Here is a 21725-nt window from a genome sequence, read left to right on the forward strand (position 1 = left end):
TCAGCTGGTCTTTAGGTTCCCAGTGCTCTGGTATGTGCACATGCACACAAGTGCATGTGTGTTCCGGTTTGGGCATGGTGCCGAAAAGGTTCGCCATCACTATTCTATACCATCAAATGGAAATGACTGTATAAGGGGAAGTAGACAGATACTAGACATGTACTTGGATAAGAATGATAGGTGTATCCTTTCCAAACAGTCCCAGGTTCAATTTTTCTTTATCTCCTATGAAGGCAGGGAAAGATTCCTGAAACCCGAGAAGCCAATTTCAGTTAGACAAGGTTTTTGCCCTGCTGTCTAAACTGATTGTCTCCTCTGCTGGTCCAGTTTCTTAGGCCAACTTCAGACACTCTTGTCCAGATTGCAGTGGGACTGAGCTGGTGATCAGCTCTGGATTATGGTCATAGTAGGATGTGGTTGGTCATTCCTCTATCCATTTCATCTTGCTGGCTGGCAGTCATAAGGATAGTCTTCCGGTGCCTTCCTCTTCATTTTAGGGATTGCTGCTTCACTGGTTCACATACTTTTGCTTTCCGAGATTCACATAAAATGAATTCTTTGAACCTCTTTCCCACATCTTCTCTTTCAACATTGATATAGACTTTCTTTTTCTCCTGTGATGGTATCATCATTGCTCTGATGTTACAGTAAGCAATGTAACAGGGGAACGAGTTGATCTTCCACTGGTACATTTTCTGTAAATTTATGAACACTTTGTAATAAGGATGTATTAATAGTTCAGCTTAGTGGAAATAAAGCGGCAACATTGTGACTTTAAAAATGAAAGGGAGGAGAAGCTTTGCATTGCAAGGCTGTGGATGTGGTGAGAAATCTAGGGGTGCATTCTTCACCACCAATGCCCACCAAGAAATACAAAGAGTGGTGAGGATAGTCCCTCCAGAAGTGAGGATGGTCCCTTGATTTAAGGGACCATTGTTAGTCATCTGCAGAAGTATTAAAAAAATGAAAGTTGACAAGTGGTGAAAAACATAGCAGCATAGTAGTCCAGGATAGAATGGTTGCCCAGGTTAGTGACCAGCCATTGCTGGGAAGGCAGGACATTGGCATTTGACTGGGGCTTCTGCTTAGATTGAACAAAGCAGTGAGGACCACCCTGAAAGACTTAAAATGCCTCAGGTAGGAAATGGCAGTTTGGAATCAAAAGTGGAAACCATTAGCACAGGATGGATTTGTGATGGGTTGGGAGTGGCAGTTGGAGTCATCTATTTCTGCTGGTGATTACTGGCAATTGGCCAAGCAAAAAGCGTGAGTAATTGGAAGATGAATCAATAGTTTGATTCCATATTTCCTATATTAATTCATTCACCAGTGGTTCATTCACCACTGGATTCGAGGAGGTGGAGCGAATGCTTTGGGGAGGAAATGTAATCCCTTTTTTTTATTTCTACTCTTAGAATCTTACACTGTATGTACCTATGATGAATGTGTACAATACTGCTTGCCTTTTTAAAAAAACCTTCACTTTCTTTAGCATGGCTGTAATGGAAATATATAATAAGTTCGGGAACTTTTTACAAAATTTTCACCATTAATTTCCATCTGCTGGGAAGGGTGTTTTTATTTAAAATTTGAGAAAGCTAGATATTACCTTGTCACAATTATTCATATCTCTATAATGCTTTTAAGAAAGCAAAAGCCTTCACATGCATAAAATAGCTGCAATTATTAAAAATGTAAAAACTGAAATATTACTCTCTATTTGCAAATGTTCGAACTATAAACTGTTTTGCACAAGAGATGTAGTATACTTGTAATCAATGGTGAAATCATTGATTTCGGTTTGCTGTCTGCGCAGGTGCATTGCCCGCCAAATGAGTGCTGTGCACCCCCCCTGTGCAGTGCACGCCAAATGCACGCTGCATGTGCATGTATAGTATGCACCACACACTGCATGCACTTGCGCAGTGCATGCCAAACATATGCTACATGTGCATGTGCAGTGCATGCCAAATGCACACCATGCGTGTGTGCAATGTACACCAAATGTGCACTTTGCATGGAAAAAGGAGCCGTTTGAAGGTAAGTAGAACGGCGAGGGGGGGGAACAGCTGTGCCGCACAATTTAGATTCGCTAGAAAGCAGGATTTTCTGCTTTCTAGAGAATATAAATCATGCAGCACAGCTGATTGTCAGAAATATCAGTTCGGACGAACTGATAGCTTTTTTTACTACCGGTTCGCTCGAATCTGTAGCTTTTATTACTACTGGTTCGGGAGAACCGGTGTGAACTGGTAGCATTTTACCTCTGCTTGTACTGTATTAAAGAAGCTAAGACTGATCTTTTTTCTTCCAGGAAAAGTCATTGTAAATTCTCTTGCCCCATAGATTGGGAAAAAGTGGTATCAGGGTTTCTGTTGCTTCCCAAAAAGAGTGATAATGGTTTGCATTTAATATGAATTCTGTTTTTATGGTTTTATTATATGCTGCCTAGAGTCATATTTCTGTGAAATGGGTGACATATAAATATAATAAATGAATATTTAATGATATTCATTTGGATTCAAAGGATGGGATATAAACACTTTAATTAAAAAACTGGCAATGGAGAGTAAGACCCCTAAAGCCATTCATCTCGTCTATTACCCTTCCTATTATTACCATTTCTGTTTTATTATTTTTATTTTTATTTCATTGTTGTCAACTGCCCAGTCATGAGTCAGGCAGCAAAAACATTTAATGTAATATTTTCCACATAGATAGGGTAATCTGTATCTCCTTCCATCATTTCATCACATTTTTTTTTCCTTTTTCAGCTGGCATTCCAGTATTCTGTGGCTACAAAAACAGGGATTTTTTTTTGAATCAAGTCTAGATAATCTCCACCTTCCTTTCCTTTAACTGCCAGTGTACAGAACAAAAGGGTGTGGAAAAGTCTTTGGCACCAGAACTTGAGAACGCTGCTTTAAAGATTAGAGGAAAAAAAAATGCCAAGCCATCAACGTATCAAATTACCTGCAAGGTAAAATTGTGCAAGCCAAGGTGAATTACTGGTAGTCCTTGACTTACCACAATTGAGCCCAAAATTTCAGTCACTAAGTGAGACATTTTAAAGTGAATTTTGCCCCATTTTACAACCTTTCTTGCCATAGTTGTTAAGTGAATCACTGCAATTGTTAAATTAGTAATATGGTTGTTCTGGTTTCCCCATTGACTTAGCTTGTCAGGTTAAAAAAGATGATCACATGATCCCGGGACACTGCCGTCATAACTACATACCAGTTGCCAAGCATCCAAATTTTGATCACATGACCATGGGGATGCTGCAATTGTTGTGTGAAAAATGGATACAACTTACTTTTTTCAGTTGTAACTTCAGTTGTTACTTTGAAGTCACTAAATTTGGGGTGTCAAACTGGATTTCTTTGAGGGCCGGATCAGCATTGTAGTTCTCCTCCATGGGCCGGCCAGGGGGGAGACAGGACAGATGCCTCCTGCAGCACCCTGCTAGCCAAAATGGACATGGGGGGGGGCTGTGTACGCCCCCCAATCCCATTTTTGGCCTGGGTGGTCTCCTGCAGCATCCTGCTGGCCAAAACAGGGCGCAGGGGCTCTGCATGCATTTTGGCTGCATGCATTTTGGCTTTGCTATTTCCAGGCCAGCCCTGCAGGCCAGATTTAAGCACCCTGCGGGTTGGATCCAGCTCATGGGCCTTGAGTTTGACACCCCTGCACTAAATGAACTATTGTACTAAGCTGGGGATTATGTGTATGTACGTATGTATGTGTGTGTATGTATATATGTATATATATGTGTGTGTGTGTGTGTGTGTGTGTGTGTGTATAAAAAAAATCAGTTTCCTTTCACTTCCTTTCTCTTTTCAACTCTTTCCCCTAAAATATTGTATCTGAAGAGCAACTGCTCTTAAATTCTTGGGTAAAACAACTATTTAGTTCTACTGACATTACCTGCCTTATTAGCCATGGGAAAACACAATCACTTTCTTTTTTAAAAAAACATGCTGAATTTTTTTTTTGGAGAAAAATCCCGGGGAAAGTCTTTGTTTTTACTGGTAAGATCTATTAAATTGTAAAAATATGGTGGACAAGCAAAGCCATTAGCAGTCTTCTCCAAACCACAGCATTTCAGTTGTATTGGCACTGCTGCTCCCACCATTCCCAACTAATATCTTTTAGCCAGACAAGCTGGAAATTTTTGTTCCTTTCAAGGATGCCAGGTTGGGAAGGGCTGCTCTAGAGGTTGAAGTCATTTAGCCAATCCTTCTGCTTCTACTGAGTCAGTTGCTCTCTCCTTCCCCTCCCCACCCTTTCCCAATGGGACCTATGTCTCATTCCTTATTTGAATTTATTTCTTGCTCTCAGGAGCCTTTCCTCAAAAACAGAAGGGAGGTGTTGATGTACTTTTAAAAAATGTCGTTTGACTGTGGAAATGTTCCTGCTTCTAGTTCACTAATCTGTGTAATGTTGTTCCCCCAAACACTTTACACTTGTCCATGTAGAAAAGAAAATTTATTATTCATGCTGCTCACCAGGATGCAGTCTTAGAAAAAAAGAGCAACGCGGCTGCTTGGCACAGCACCCTCTTCCCCACATATTTATTTTCCCCAGAATGAGGCAAGATCCCCATCCCATCTTTGATGGTTTTGAAGGCCAAGCATATCTTACATCCTGGGCTCTCTCTTCTTCTAGATCCATGACAAGAACTGAAAGGCTTGAAGGAAAGTGCAGTGCAAAGGGAACAACCCTTACTCGCTTGCGCATTTCTCAGTCCAATAAAAACACCCCTTACACACATACACTTTCTTCTTGCTAAGGTCTGGATAGCCAAGCCATTTCTGGGGATGTTAGAATAGGCAGTTCTGGAACAGATGTGGTATTTGTGGTTGATACGTTGGATGCAGAATTGCAAGACATATGATGGATTCATAGCTGCAAATATTTTCTCCTTGACCATAGAGAGACACTGGGGGAAAATCCAAGTAGAATGTGAGGAAGGCAGGAAGGCAGGGGCTGGGGTAAATCACAAAATCATGCAATGGAAGGATAGTTACATGTGTCAGAAAATGAGGAAGGAGGCCATTGTCTTATGACTAGAAAGCGAGGCTTCAGGCTCGCTTGAAAACTGTCCCCTGCAAGCCAAAGAGGTAGCTGTATGGAAGTCAGTATGTGTGTGATTTTGAGTGGGGTATTGTTCAGGGAGAGTATGAGAGAATCCCTTTCCCTGTAACAAATTATCCGTGTATTAGTGAACTCTTGCACTTTGACACCCTTTCTATGTTGCGAGTTTAGTAAAAACTGCATGTACTCAACTATTACACAACTAGTTAAAGCTGCCCTACTGCTGGAGCCCTGGCATAGGCAGAAAACAATCCTGCAGTGCTCTCTGGATCCAGTCCAGGAATGGAAGTAAAGATTGCTAACGGAATAGATAATAGTTGCCTCCTGTTTTGTTGATGTTGGTAACCCTCTATTGCTCGTAGCTAAGGCTGTCATAAAGCCACATCCACTCTCTGTCCTTGAGCCATTCTTTTTCCCTTGACTCTCCCTACTTGTCCAATGTTCCTTGCATCCAATCCTCATCCCCAGATCAGTATCCCTATTTCAACCATGTTGCAAAGTAGCTTCACAGATCTGTGTAGCTAATAGTGCAAATGGACACCCTATTTATATTACTTCCTGTTGATGTATTTATTGGCAATCGCTTGATTTTTACTGGTGAAATAAGGCCCACTAAGTGCAACTTTTTCCAGATAATCTCTTGGAAATTGAAGTATGCACAGACTGTATGCCTGAATCAGGCATGACATGGCATCACAATATCTTTGATTTCAAGCAGTAATTTCCATGTTCCCTTCATTATACCCTAGTTCTACAATATACTGAGCCAATTCCTTCTTTGCTTCCATGCCTGCGCTTTGTCTTCTGTCTGACAAGTTTGCGTTTAGGTCTCCAGGAAGCATTCTTGACACCAAAGAGGATAGCTAAGAGGCAGCATGCTTCTTGGGCATGGAAATAGATTATTTCTTGGGTAGCACCTTTGGGAAGTTAGGGTATTGCCATGGCAGGCTGGCAAAGCAAGCTTTTAGTAGCAGGAATGGTATTTTGCTGGATTATAAGTATGTTCCATGTTTTATATGATGAATCAGAAATATACAAAAATGCACCTTGAAGCTACATGTTGAAGAAGGGGGAGGCGAGCTGTAAAAATTCTGTATATATTGTGTATGTATATGTATGCATGTGTATGTGTGCATGCGCATGCCCATGTGAGGCCAAAAAGAGGAAATGTGGAAAATGTGGAAGATTACATATTCAGCATTTGATGCTTTCATACTGCCACCTGCCTCACTCACTATCACTCTTCTCTTGAAGCACTGCATCTGACTCCTCAGTGATCTGCAGAAGTGTGCTCATCTCAGGGCTTTCACTTCTCAGCAGATCTGTGTTCTCTGTCTCATCTCCACCAACTTCCACCATCTCTGTGGCCTTCACTTCTACCTCTCCCTCACGGATCTTCTTGACATGAAAGGTGAAAGGTGGCACTTTATAGACAGCTGTCTTGGAACGTGCATAGACTACATGATCAGGGGTGAAGGACTTCTTCAGCTTATCTCGGGAAGTCTTCATCTTCTCCCTGCGTTCAGTGGTGACTATCTTAGTGCCTAGTTTGTTCATTCTCTTCTCCAGGTTATGTCGGGTCTTCTCCAGATTTTGCTTGGTTTTCTCCAGGTTCTCTTTGGTCTTCAGCTTGGTCTTCTCTAGGTTCTCTCTAGTTTTCAACTTGGTCTTCTCCATTTTCTCCTTAGAGAATGCCTTCTTGAAGTCATCAACCTTCCTCATGCTGCTTCTCTTAATACGTTCTGCTCGTGATTCCTCAATAATCTCTTCAACTTCAACCTCTTCATCTGAGGAGAGCTCAATATGATCCTCTCCAGCATGCTCCTCACCAGCTGGGATCTCTTCCCCTTCCTCCTCTTTTTCCATTTCTTTCACAGATTTACTTATGCTCAGCTTGGTTGGCAGTTTCACCTCATCCTGCAAAACATAAACAAAAACTACTGTGTGCATAATTTTTTGATCTTGTAGAAATTAACAGGCAGTTAAATTTTGCCCTCAGCTATGGTAAGAAAGCAGACCCATGATAATTCTTTTTTGTTTTAGCTAAAATGGATTTACTAATCCTGATAATTTAGTGCGTTGAACACTGATAACAATCATCAATCCCAATCAGCTTAAAAATCAATCCATTTGTAGACCAGACTAGAACCTTACCTGGAAACCTGACTGTTTGTTTAAGCATTTCTGTTATTTTGGTACTCTACACTTTGAAGTAAAATTCCATCTCTAAGCATCATATAAGTCTGGATCATGATTTATAAATATTCTGGGGAATCTTTACAATACTTACTATATATTTCATTTTCCATTTTTTATGGCCAAAAGACCAAGAGGTAGCAATAAATTACTCCTGAAATAACATATAAGATTGCCAAATTTTTTTGTAGTAACATATAAAACTAGACAAAGAATAATCAAGAGCCACTGAACTTGTCTGAAAATGGCTTTGCCTCAGCATTACCCACTGGTCATTTTTTAAATGTCCACTACTCTACTGTATTTACCTCAGATTTGTCTGGGGCCCTATAATTTTAAATTTTGGATTAGTTTTGACGATAAGAGTGAAGCTTTTTAATATATTTTTCTATTTGTTGCTCCTTATTTATTGTTGGATATTCTGTATATTTGAAAACAAATTATTTTCTTCTTTCTTTCTGCTGGCTAATGACTGCATTAAATTTATTTGGATATGATCAGGGCAAAAATGTTATCGTCTTATTCTCCCTTATTTCTGCTTTTGAATGCTACACAGAATATGATGATCTGCACAAAGCATCACTTAGCAAATCTTGAATGAAAGCTAGTGTCAGTAGCAGAAATGGAACTATTCCCAGCTTTGTCATAGTATTATTTTGTGGACCACTTTTTGTAAACTTTCTTTAGAACAGATATCTGTACTACAATTGTTCTTTGCTATTGGGTGACCCAGGTATACAATAACAGCAGATAGTTTGAATAAGTAACTCGCCTTAAGTTACTTATAAAGTTATAAAGGCAGGAGAAAAATCTAATGTTAACATGTAGCAATTCATGGTTGGTATTCTGTGTTATTATTGGTATGTCATGTTGGGCAGCTCAATTCAATTAAATTACACATGATTGCTAACTTTAGGAAACATGATGTAAGAATTACTTCAGTATGTAATTAACTTTCAAAAGCATCTTAGATAGATCATCAAAAATATTCACAGGCACTCTCATACATGCCATCATTTTAGAAAATTTTACTTGGTGGAATATGTTGCTTTAAAACTCTTTTTTTGTACCACCATGCTCAAGTACTGATTGTCAAAGGATCCTCCTCTCTACCCTGACCAATGCACATAATTTGATTTGAAAACCTTAAGTAATGTAAAGAAAAGTAAGCAGTTAAAGATAGCAGCATATTTAATAGACCTGAAACAATGGTAGCAATCAGATGTGACAAATTTTTCAGTACTTTGTTTCTGCAATATAATGATGAGATAGATAGATAGATAGATAGATAGATAGATAGATAGATAGATAGATAGATAGATAGATAGATAGATAGATAGATAGATAGATATAGAGATAGATTGATACAGTATATACTTTTTCATAGATTAGATACCATTTCATTAAATGCATGGAATGTCATCTTGAGTTGGCAGATGCATGTATATGTGTGTACTTTGTATACAGAGAAAACAACTGTCAGGATAGGTAAGAAATAAATACATACATAGAATATGGATACATATATTATTGATTAAATACCCTTATACTGTTAAGTCAGTTAACGGTGTAAAATCAGGAGTGAAATGCTCCCGGTTTGGACCGAATTGCCCAATCTGGTAGTGATGGCAGCGGATGATTTGGAGAACTGATAGCAAAAATCCCTGCCCCCCCTTCCCTCCGCATGCCCAGCTGAGCCCGGCGATCATCGGAGGTTTTTTTTACTTTTAAAAGCATTTTTTCTTCAGCCGAAAAAATGCTTTTAAAAGTTAAAAAAAAAAAGCCTCTGATGATCGCGCGGCTCAGCTGGGATCGTCAGAACCCTTTCAAAGCATTTTTTCTGCAAGCTCTTCGGCCGAAGAGGCTGTAAAAAAAAAGCTTTTAAAGGGTTCTGGCGATCAGGCAACACAGCTGGGATCGTCAGAACCCTTTCAAAGCATTTTTTACAACCTCTTCAATCAAAGAGGTTGTAGAAAAAATGCTTTTAAAAGAAAAAAAAAAGTTGGCCATGCCTACCCAGTCACATTATCCCCCACCAAGCCATGCCCACAAAACCAGTAGTAACAAATTTTACATTTCACCCCTGTGTAAAATGGTATAAAGCAGTGGTGAAATCCAATTTTTTTTATTACCGGTTCTGTGGGTGTAGCTTGGTGGGCGTGGTGTGGCTTGGTGGGCGTGGCAGGGAAAGGATATTGCAAAATCTCCATTCCCACCCCACTCTGGTTCCAGCCAGAGGTGGTATTTCCTGATTCTCTGAACTACTCAAAATTTCTGCTACCTGTTCACTGAACTGCTCAAAATTTCTGCTACCGGTTCTCCAGAATCTGTCAGAACCTGCTGGATTTCACCCCTGGTATAAAAGATATAATCAGAACTCAATTTTGTCTAGTCTTTTGTCAGTAATTTCATCATGGATTCTGTGTTTGAAATTCATTTAAAAAGCTATTTTAAGATCAGAAACCATTTGATTTGGGAAAGTGAAATAATTAACCTACTAGATGTCAGAACTGTTCTGACAGTTCCTTTTGGAAACACTGGATTAGCTAAAATTTTAATAGATTCAATTATTATCTAACTAGCAACAGCTGCAGGAAGTAGCAGGACAGCAGGAGAAAAGAAAATCTATGTGATTTGGTTATCTCTGCAAGATACTAGCTCATTGTCTCTTTTGAAGGCACATATTCCATTGGGCTGCTGAAATTGTTCTTATGCCGGCATATAATTGTAAGAATACAGATTTAAGCTATAACTTATATAACCTATGTTTGCTTTTTTTTCTCCCTTTTAAAAAAATATATATACATTTGATACTTGTATGGGGATTCTTTTGGCTATAGAAGAATACAAGAATTATTTAAACACATCAAAATAGTGGGTAAGATTAAAAAAGACATGGGATTTAACACATGGCCCTGAAACGTTATGATTGTTTTGATTTCTGTCATAGAATTGCAGACTGCCTGAAAGCATATTGTGTGGCCTGGCATTGGTTTGGAACTAGGATGCAGAAACTATTGTTAAAACAATGATGAAAGTGATGGAGAAGGCAGTGCTCATATGTTATGCTAAGTTAATATAACATTGACCTGTTGGATAAATAACTGGAGTCACAAAATACATAAAACTGGGGATAAACATGTTTTCAACTTCCAGTATAATATTATGAAATGATTGGTGTAGTAATTAGTTTGGTTGTAGTGGTTAAGACATTGGGCTAGAGACTGTGAGACTATGAGTTTTAGCTCGGTGAGTTTAGGCCAGAATGCAGATAATAGCAAACTACTTCCCAAAAAACTTGCCAAGAAAACTGAAGGGGCTTGTCCAGGTAGCCACCACAAGTCAACAAGGGCCTCTGGTGGCTCAACAGACTAATGCAGTCTGTTATTAACAGCAGATGCTTGCAATTACTGCAGGTTCAAGTCCCACCAGGCCCAAGGTTGACTCAGCCTTCCATCCTTTATAAGGTAGGTAAAATGAGGACCCAGATTGTTGGGGGCAATAAGTTGACTTTGTATATAATATACAAATGGATGAAGACTATTGCTTGACATAGTGTAAGCCGCCCTGAGTCTTCAGAGAAGGGCGGGATATAAATGCAAATAAAAAAAACCCAAATATTCAAATGCTCACTCACTCCACTTGAACCCCCACAACATATTTTTAAAAATATTTTTAAAATGAAATAAAGTATAGCTAGATATGAAGCCTGGAACTGTCAATAAATGTATCCATAAGCATAGTGAGATACATGGCCATCACATTGGAAATCCAAGCCATAAACTATTGTTTATAAATCACAATGGTAGATTTTATACAGCATGTCAAACCAGAGGCAAAACAGCCATCTTATGACTTAGGTTAGTATATGGCAGAACCCTGAAAGTGGAAGCAGTAGGCACCTCTAAGAAGCATTTGTCATAGATCTTTCTCTGCAGACAAGTAGCAGAATTCCATCTGATATTTAATATTACTGGAAAATTTGTGCTTTTTCTACTTGTAAAATTTTCATCAACATCAGTAAATTTACTTTGGGTACTAATAACCAATTCACTATATATGCAAATTATTCTATTTATTCCAGTATGGCTGCCTGATGACATTTAAAAACTAATGTTGTTATGTATTCTTGTATGTACCTTTAAATATTTGGGCGGGAAATCAGCACGTTGCTGATTGGACGAAGCCGCCAGTAGAACTGTATAAAAGGAGAGGTTTTTCCCCCAGCCTGTTGCTGGGTTCACCCTATATTAAAGAGCTGTTGTCACTACCCTGGTCTCCAGCCTCGTTACTTCCAGAACTTAACACTGGCGACGAAGGTGGGATCTCGAGGTTAAGGAGAACCAGAACCGAGCTGAAGCACGATAGACCCGAACCCAGCAAACACAGGGCAGAAAAGCGGAGATGGCCAGTTACACTCCGCCCGCACCGTTTGACCCGGCTAAAGAGAAATGGGAAACGTATATGACCCGTTTCGAAAGCTTTCTAGAAGCCAACGAACTGCAAGGAGTTCCAGATAACCGCAAAAGGGCTTATTTCTTAAGCCACTGTGGTCCTGAGGTCATTGATATCGCGGAAGCCCTGGCAGAGCCAACGCCGTTACAATCGGTGTCGTGGCCAACTCTACAGACTTTACTAAAAAACCACTTCGCACCAACGCCGTCCAAATACGTGCGGCGGTTTGAATTCGGAGAGCGAAGGCAGATGGAGGCGAATCCATCGGTGACTACATGGCCGCCCTAAGAAAGCGCCCAAGGACTGCGGATACCGCGACCTAGACGAGGTGCTCCTCGAGCAACTCATCCGAGGGGTCAGAGACATCCGTTTGCGGCGGCTGCTAGCAAAGAGCAACCTAACGCTGGCCAACGCTCTGGACGAAGCCAGAGCACATGAAATGTCCACCAAGCGGCGGAGACACTGCAAAGCCTGTCCCACCAAAGGCGGCGAAGCCAACTCCAGTGCACCAGGAGGAGGTTCAGACCGAATCCGACGGTGAAGATGAGGAAGGGTCTGCCGAACCGAGAAACGCGACAAAGGGACCGAGACGAATGCGGAAGCTGCGGTGGTCAACACCAGCGCCAACGCTGCAAGTTTAAGGACGCGACATGTCGGCGGTGCGGGAAGGAAGGGCACCTTGCTCAAGTTTGTCGAGCGCCCAACCTTCCGCCGAAAATTCAAATCGGCCAATCAGAGCGCGGAATCGGCAAGGCGACCCGCGATTGGCTCAAACAAAAAAGGCGCGGATTCAAACCAAACGACTGTGGTCATAGGCCGCGCCTCGACCCGAGTGGAGAAGAAGATCTTCACCAAACCAAAAATAGAGGGAGTACGGTGCCGGCTCGAAGTAGACACGGGATCAGCGATCACCATCATGTCCTGGGACACTTTGGCGAAGTCACTGCCGTCAGTCGCGAAGCGCCACCTGCAAGCACAACGGCTACGAGTCCACGACTACCAAGGGAATCGCATCCCTGTTCGAGGGACCACCTCCGTCCGAGTCGAGTACGGACCACACAAGAAGACCCTGCCCATCACGATCGTCGAAGGGACCCTGCCCAGTCTGTTGGGACTAGACTGGTTTCGTGCCCTGGGCATGGGAGTGACTGGCATCTACAGAAGTGACTGTAACCTGAAAGACATTCTCTTTAACGAGTTCGAAGATGTCTTCAAGGACTGCCTGGGCAAGTACAAAGGACCCCTATTTCCTTCAACTTAGACCCCCAGGTAGCTCCCATTAGGCTTAAGGCGAGGAGAGTCCCTTTTGCCCTAAAACCAAAAATTGACAAGGAGCTAGATAAGCTCATAAATCAGGGGATTTTGGTGCCAGTCGATCACGCAAAGTGGGAGACGCCAATCGTCACCCCAATAAAACCAGACGGGTCAATTAGAATTTGCGCTGACTACAAGGCGACGCTAACAAAGCCTTACAGAAAAGCGCTTACCCGGTTCCGTGGTGCAACACTTGCTGCACTCTTTGGGGCGAGGTCAAGGCAATTAGAAGGCTCCAGCGCCCAAAAACAAAGCAGAGCTACAGGCATTCCTGGGGCTAGTGAATTTTACGCGGTCTTTTAAAAACAAAGCGACCGTTGCTGAACCGCTGCATAGGCTTTTAGGAAAAATACTGTTTGGTCTTGGGGAAAGTCGGAAAATAGGGCTTTGAAGCAGTAAAAACCTGCTCTCAAGTGACAGCCTGCTCATCCAATATCATAACTCATTGCCCTAGTGCTGGTTTGCGATGCCTCCCTTATGGGGTGGGGCTGTACTCAGCCATAGACTTCAAACGGCACAGAAGCCCCTATAGCTTTTACTCTAGAACGATGTCCTCCCAGAGAGGAACTACAGCCAATTAGATAAAGAAGCACTAGCCATTGTGTCAGGGTGAAAAATTCCACGAATATGTTTTTGGGCGGATTTTGAAATCGTGACTGACCACAGACCGCTACTAGGGATACTGGCTGGCGACCGCCCAGCGCCTGTGGCACTTTCGCCACGCTTGACCCGATGGACAATTTTCTTGGCCGCTTATTCGTACAAGCTGCAGCATCGACCAGGAAAAGAAGTGGGGCATGCAGGCGCGTTAAGCAGATGCCCACTACCAGGGGCCATCGAAGACCCCACGCCGGGGCGCCCATCCTGCTTATTGACTCTTTGGACTCTGGCCCAGTCACATCTAAGGAAGTGGCTCGGGCATCATACCGGGACATTATGTTAAGGACTGTACTCGGTTGGGTACAAGAGGGTGGCCCGCGCGAGCGAGCGTTTTAAGGAATTTGTTAAAAGCGGATGAGCTCTCGGCTCAAGGGGTGCCTGTTATGGGGTGATCGTGTGGTAATCCCGATAAATTAAGGGAAAGGTACTGGACCTCCTCCACGAGGCCACCCAGGGATCGTCCGGATGAAGGGGCTAGCGAGAAGCTATGTGTGGTGGCCACTCATGGACTCAGAGATTGCTGAGAGGGTGGGAAATGCCAGGCTTGCCAAGAGTCCAGACCTCTACCCCAACAGCCCCAGTCAGGAATGGGAAAAACCCCAAGGGCCCTGGTCAAGAATCCACATTGATTTTGCTGGCCCTTTCCATGGCCAAACTTTCCTAGTGGTTGTCGGCGCATTCTCTAAATGGTTGGAGATCATACTCATGAAATCCACTACGGCCGAGGCAGTAATCGCAGCCCTCGCCACCTATTCGCAACCCACGGGTTGCCTGACACTCTGGTGTCCGACAACGGGCCGCAATTCACGGCAGCCCAGTTGAAGAATACTTGGCAGAGGAGGGCATCCGACATGCCCTCTCTGCGCCTTTCCACCCTGCGTCGAATGGCCTTGCAGGCGTTCCGTCCGGGCGCTAAGGAGGCGTGTCAGGCTCAAGCCAGGTGACTGGCAAACAAAGATAGACTTCTTTCTGGCCGTTCAGCACAGAACCCCAAGCACTGCTACAGGCAGAAGCCCAGCCGAATTGTTGATGGGACGGAAACTCCGGTGCCCACTTGACCGTTTGAGTCCCCATTACACACCAGAGGGTTACAAGGGGGAGATAGACAAAACAAGGGAATTGGGCATAGGCGACGAGTGTGGGCCCGCAACTATGGGGCGGCCCAAGTTGGCTCGCAGGGCAAATAATAAAAGCAACCGGCCCAAAGTCATACTTGGTGAATTACAAGACAACCGAGTATGGAGGCGCCACATAGATCAGATAAGGAGCGAATAACTGAACAAACTAAGCCACAGGAAACAAATTATGACCCTCCTTATTTGAACCCCACAGCTGACCATGACCGGGAGGCGCAAGACTTAGCTGAGGTCCCGGAGGTCCAGCGGCGCCATCAGGTTCGAGGAAACGACAGGAAAATTACAAAAGTAATCCAGGGCGGATGGCCAAGAAAAAGAATCTGCAAATAATCCAGGGCCCGATGGCCTAGAGAAAGAGCTGGGAGGAGAAAACAGACCCTCCGACCAGCTCAAAACACCACCAGGACTGAACCGCGCAGGTCTGAAAGAACTAGGAGGCGCCCAGGTTATTTGCGTGACTACGTCGAAAAATAACATGTAAATAAAATGCAAATAAAAAACCCCAAATATTCAAATGCTCACTCACTCCACTTGAACCCCCACAACATATTTTTAAAAATATTTTTAAAATGAAATAAAGTATAGCTAGATATGAAGCCTGGAACTGTCAATAAATGTATCCATAAGCATAGTGAGATACATGGCCATCACATTGGAAATCCAAGCCATAAACTATTGTTTATAAATCACAATGGTAGATTTTATACAGCATGTCAAACCAGAGGCAAAACAGCCATCTTATGACTTAGGTTAGTATATGGCAGAACCCTGAAAGTGGAAGCAGTAGGCACCTCTAAGAAGCATTTGTCATAGATTTTTCTCTGCAGACAAGTAGCAGAATTCCATCTGATATTTTATATTATTGGAAAATTTGTGCTTTTTCTACTTGTAAAATTTTCATCAACATCAGTAAATTTACTTTGGGTACTAATAACCAATTCACTATATATGCAAATTATTCTATTTATTCCAGTATGGCTGCCTGATGACATTTAAAAACTAATGTTTTATGGACAATTATACTTGTTGATCTGGAAATGTAAACAAAAATTTAAATAAAACATAATGCTAAATATAATCATTAGAAATCAATGGGTGTTTAAAAATTTAAATTAGTATTATAGCTGTGTAATTTTTTTTCACTGAACTGCAATAGACAGCTATAGTTAGATATGGAAAGTCTGGGGAAAAAAACAAATGATATAACACCAGAGTGTGAAAATCACAGTGAAAGTGTCCTGAGGATAGTTTTCCCTATCGGATTAATTAGTTGCAAATGGAAAAATTACACCTCTTGGATACAAATGACCAGTACCTTTTCCCCTCAAATCAATTTGGTTAACTACTGGTGTCAGACAGATTGTAAGACGCTGAAAAAAGTCTCAGGAAAGTGAAGTAATAATACAAAACAAGTGAGATATACAATATATCCATGTTAAAAGCCTAATGTGGAAGCAGCCTCAGGTAGGATGTTTGGTGATAAGGCAGCTATTCTTGAAAGTAATTCTAAGCATTCAGAATATCTTACTACAAAACCCAGTTTTTTCTTTCCAAATGAGACATAAACAATCTTGCTGAAGACTATTTAAGCGTAGCAAGCCAGAAAACTTGGTGGATTGGGTTTTTCTTATGTGACACTTTCTAGCTATACAATATTTCAGTTGCGCCCAACCTTTAAGGCACCAGGGACTGGTTCCTCAGAGAGAGGCTTTTCTGAGGACCACAGGGGGCATGGTTTCACATGCTGCCTGCATCACGTGGATGGTGTTTGTGCAGCCCAGTTTCTGGCATGCCGCGGACTGGTGCCGGTCCGTGGATTGGGGAGCCCTGCAGTACTTGACAGATCAGAATTTCTAATGAGAGGCCATCGATGGTGTAAAATTTATCCTTACAGGATGGCTCATTCCTTGTTTTTTTTTTATTATTTCTGTTAGGATAGCTAGTTGTAATTAGAAGCTCAACAGTGTTTTTGATCGGGGTCAGCAAACATTTTCTATAAAGGGTCAGGCCCTGCCTATCTTCTATAGGCGGAGCTGGCAGGCCAAAGGTCATGGCAACCATTGGATGGTGCTAGTCTGCAAGCATTTTATGCCCCTCTGCATGTGGGAAGCATAGCTGAAGCCCAGGGCATGGCAATCTGTCAGCTGCACACTCAAGTTTTAGCTTGTTCACCATATAAAAGCAGGCAGTGAGACTAATTTGGCCTGTGAGCTGTAGTTTGCCAAGCCCTATTTTAGACTAAAAAGCTGTACTTCTTCATAAGAGACAGTGTCTGGGATGCCCATGCTTTCTGAAAGTATTTGGGCATAATTATTGCACCAAGCAAAATTATATGTTGGTTGGTTTGGGTTTAATTTATTGTGCAAACCTATCCAGTTTTGGCTAATTCAGTGAATCCTGATTAAAACAACCATTGCTTTGTTTGAGGTGTGACCTCATGCATTGAGCATGAGCTCAACCCCTTAGGTTTTGTTCCCACCCACTGCAAGTATGTTCCCTCTCTGCCCCAATAACTTGCTCTCATTGGAACGCAGCCTTCTCTCTCCCCTCTGCCACAACGATATTGTTTTAGGCTAGTGTGGGGACTCACATTATTATTTCTGCACTACAGCATTCCTTACAACAACTAAGTTACAGGAAAAGATTTTAATTCGATTTTCTTTATGTCAAGAGTTTTTTTTTTAATGGAGAAACTTTCAGTTATGTGAGCACTCAATTTGCAATTTTAGTGGTGCATCTGAGATATAGATATCAAAAAGATGCCCAATTCCTTTACCTGTCACCCAACCCTTTATCGTTTTTCACAAATACTTACCTAGCATTATGACTGCAAGCAAAAATAAAGCATGCAAAAAGCATGTGAATGAGAGGGAAGCAGATATGAAATGAGATTGGTTTTCACCCAAGCAGCACATAGCGTGCATCCTGCCTGGCATTCTCAAGCCATGCTGGAAATAGCCACTACCATACAGAGCATTGGGACAGAAGCTTAAAGACAGGAAGATTTATGGCCCCAGAGCTGTACTATTTGAAGAGAGGGAATGGGGAAAGCTGTGAAATTACTGGGGAAATTCTTTCCCATAGACTATGAGGAACAGGACTGAGAGACAAAAGGAAGGGGAAGGGGAGTCAATCGTGGAAATCAATTCTCTTCACAACAAGAATTAAGACTTCTGGGAACATTTTAAGCATCTCAATTTTGCCAAGCAGGAATCCTCAGCACGGCTTTCCTTGTTCTTTCCCTTTTGCCTAAGGAGTTGTTGGATGAAGTGAGTTTCCACTTTCTTCCTGCATCACGTGGATGGTGTTTGTGCAGCCCAGTTTCTGGCATGCCGCGGACTGGTGCCGGTCCGTGGATTGGGGAGCCCTGCAGTACTTGACAGATCAGAATTTCTAATGAGAGGCCATCGATGGTGTAAAATTTATCCTTACAGGATGGCTCATTCCTTGTTTTTTTTTTTATTATTACCGTATATACTCGAGTATAAGCCGAGTTTTTCAGCACGTTTTTTAATAATAATAATAATAATAATAATAATATTTTAATTTGTATACCGCCCTTCTCCCGAAGGACTCAGGGCGGTGAACAGGCAGATAAAATATAAATACACACAATAATTTAAAACAACCCTTAAAAAACTGATTTAAATGCCCAAAATGTTAAAAACATACTCCCCTGTAAAATAACACAATTTTAAAAACCCATCTAATAAAAATAAAAATCAGGCTAGTTTTTGTGCTGAAAAACGTCCCCTCGGCTTATACTCGAGTATATACGGCTTATACTCGAGTTTTTTTTTTTCTTCTTTTTTTCACATTATACCGGATGGTGCAAACTTGGCGGGCTTTTGCATTAGCGCGGGGAAGCCCTGCCGGTGCAGTGAGGGGGCGGGGAGCCGCCAGCCTTCTCGGCTGAGGGAGGGAGGGTTTCCCTGACCGGTAGCTGCCTCATTTCCCTCCCTCGGCTTATACTCGAGTCCCCAGTTTACCCCAGTTTTTTGGGGTAAAATTGGGGACCTCGGCTTATACTCGGATCGGCTTATATTCGAGTATATACGGTATTTCTGTTAGGATAGCTAGTTGTAATTAGAAGCTCAACAGTGTTTTTGATCGGGGTCAGCAAACATTTTCTATAAAGGGTCAGGCCCTGCCTATCCTCTATAGGCGGAGCTGGCAGGCCAAAGGTCATGGCAACCATTGGATGGTGCTAGTCTGCAAGCATTTTATGCCCCTCTGCATGTGGGAAGCATAGCTGAAGCCCAGGGCATGGCAATCTGTCAGCTGCACACTCAAGTTTTAGCTTGTTCACCATATAAAAGCAGGCAGTGAGACTAATTTGGCCTGTGAGCTGTAGTTTGCCAAGCCCTATTTTAGACTAAAAAGCTGTACTTCTTCATAAGAGACAGTGTCTGGGATGCCCATGCTTTCTGAAAGTATTTGGGCATAATTATTGCACCAAGCAAAATTATATGTTGGTTGGTTTGGGTTTAATTTATTGTGCAAACCTATCCAGTTTTGGCTAATTCAGTGAATCCTGATTAAAACAACCATTGCTTTGTTTGAGGTGTGACCTCATGCACTGAGCATGAGCTCAACCCCTTAGGTTTTGTTCCCACCCACTGCAAGTATGTTCCCTCTCTGCCCCAATAACTTGCTCTCATTGGAACGCAGCCTTCTCTCTCCCCTCTGCCACAACGATATTGTTTTAGGCTAGTGTGGGGACTCACATTATTATTTCTGCACTACAGCATTCCTTACAACAACTAAGTTACAGGAAAAGATTTTAATTCGATTTTCTTTATGTCAAGAGTTTTTTTTTTAATGGAGAAACTTTCAGTTATGTGAGCACTCAATTTGCAATTTTAGTGGTGCGTCTGAGATATAGATATCAAAAAGATGCCCAATTCCTTTACCTGTCACCCAACCCTTTATCGTTTTTCACAAATACTTACCTAGCATTGTGACTGCAAGCAAAAATAAAGCATGCAAAAAGCATGTGAATGAGAGGGAAGCAGATATGAAATGAGATTGGTTTTCACCCAAGCAGCACATAGCGTGCATCCTGCCTGGCATTCTCAAGCCATGCTGGAAATAGCCACTACCATACAGAGCATTGGGACAGAAGCTTAAAGACAGGAAGATTTATGGCCCCAGAGCTGTACTATTTGAAGAGAGGGAATGGGGAAAGCTGTGAAATTACTGGGGAAATTCTTTCCCATAGACTATGAGGAACAGGACTGAGAGACAAAAGGAAGGGGAAGGGGAGTCAATCGTGGAAATCAATTCTCTTCACAACAAGAATTAAGACTTCTGGGAACATTTTAAGCATCTCAATTTTGCCAAGCAGGAATCCTCAGCACGGCTTTCCTTGTTCTTTCCCTTTTGCCTAAGGAGTTGTTGGATGAAGTGAGTTTCCACTTTCTTCCTAATGGGATGATGGCAATTTTGTCACTTCACTCCTTAAACTACCAAGAGTTAAAACTGATTAGCGAAATGCCAATAGCACAAATCAGAACACTGCTTTTTAAGGGATTGCATTCTTGTCTGATAATTCAATCAAATCAACTGAAGAATATCAAGAGTCACATATGAAATGGGGAATGAGATAATACCAAATATTTCCTGTTCAAATGAATTTTATCTTCCAGGCAAATGCTCATTTATGGAAGTGCCAAATTTTATACTGGTTAGCAAGAGCTGCTCAAACATACTGTATATGAGATAGTGAATGGTACAGTGGAAATAGTTTTTTGGGGGATGAAGTGACTGGAGGAAAATTTAATCCCACCCATAACATTTCTGCTGATACACTTTTACTACCAGTCCTTTCTCCCTGTTATAATTATTAATTGAATATGGAGGAAAAAAAACAGTGAATGGGAGTAGGCTCAGAAAGCTAACCTCCAAATTTTCTGTAAAAGAAGCCTTTCCAGATTTCATTTTCACAAAAAATATTCTATTATTTTCTACATTGTTCCAAACAGCTAAGCTCTTCCTATTATCACCTGGACAATATCTCCAGAACATGCCACTTGTGTCCTCAGTGTTATGCTAAATGAGTGGCTATGGAAAGCATCCAGAAGATACAGTATCTTGATGATAAGGAAAGAATGATTTTCTTAGCTCTGCTATAATGAAACTGAGTCTTTGCTTTGACAAAGATGGTTCCTTAGAGATAGGTGGATAGGACTGGGGAGACCCAAGTTCAACATCCATTAAAGCTTCTTGGGGTTCTCAATCTCTCTCAATCCAACCTACCGCATAGTTGATCTGGAGGGGAAACTCTTTGGGGGAAATGCAAGAGGCATATCTAACAACACAGTGCATGCAATTACACAGCTATACTCTAAAAGAAAAATATTCACTATTTACAAAGAACATCAGAAAACTCAGACTTATAAATAATCAAGTTTTCTGGTTCTATAATCCTATTCTTTTTTTTTCTACTTTTATCCTTAGATTCTCTTTCCTTTTTTAATTCTATGCAAAATGCTTTACCTTCCACTTATTTATTCATCACTTCTTTTGTTAGCCAACACTTTCCTGGCTCAAAGCTCTATAGACTTTATAGATATAGTACCAGGTTTGTAGGGTGCATTTCACAGTATACAGTGACTGGCTCAAAGTCACCGAGTGAATTTCTTCAGTGGTTGAAGATTGCCTAAAATCTAGACAATCCTTATTCAATCCTTTCCCATTCCTTATTCAACACCTTAACCACTACACTATGTTTTCTTCCATCAATGGGACTCTGCTGTATCTTCACTTTTTCCCTGCTATCAATTCCTAATCAGCACTTATTGCATTCAAAACTTTTATTTGGACTATAGGTACAAGCAATTCAAGAGATGTTTTCCAGTGGTTATA

The 21725-nt window shown here is 41.7% G+C and overlaps 1 protein-coding gene across 1 annotated transcript in view; it reads right to left on the reverse strand.

Annotated features, from left to right (window-relative positions):
• Nucleotides 1-4466: 4466 nt before the first annotated feature.
• CAVIN1 (caveolae associated protein 1) overlaps nucleotides 4467-21725 on the reverse strand; it is a 38405-nt gene continuing 21146 nt past the window's right edge. The window contains exon 2 of the mRNA XM_058180014.1: nucleotides 4467-7014. Coding sequence (XP_058035997.1) covers nucleotides 6325-7014 — 690 coding nt within the window. The 3' untranslated portion in view covers nucleotides 4467-6324. The remainder of the gene's footprint in view (nucleotides 7015-21725) is intronic.

Source organism: Ahaetulla prasina, chromosome 4 (assembly GCF_028640845.1).
Source record: "Ahaetulla prasina isolate Xishuangbanna chromosome 4, ASM2864084v1, whole genome shotgun sequence".
Taxonomy (NCBI): domain Eukaryota; kingdom Metazoa; phylum Chordata; class Lepidosauria; order Squamata; family Colubridae; genus Ahaetulla; species Ahaetulla prasina.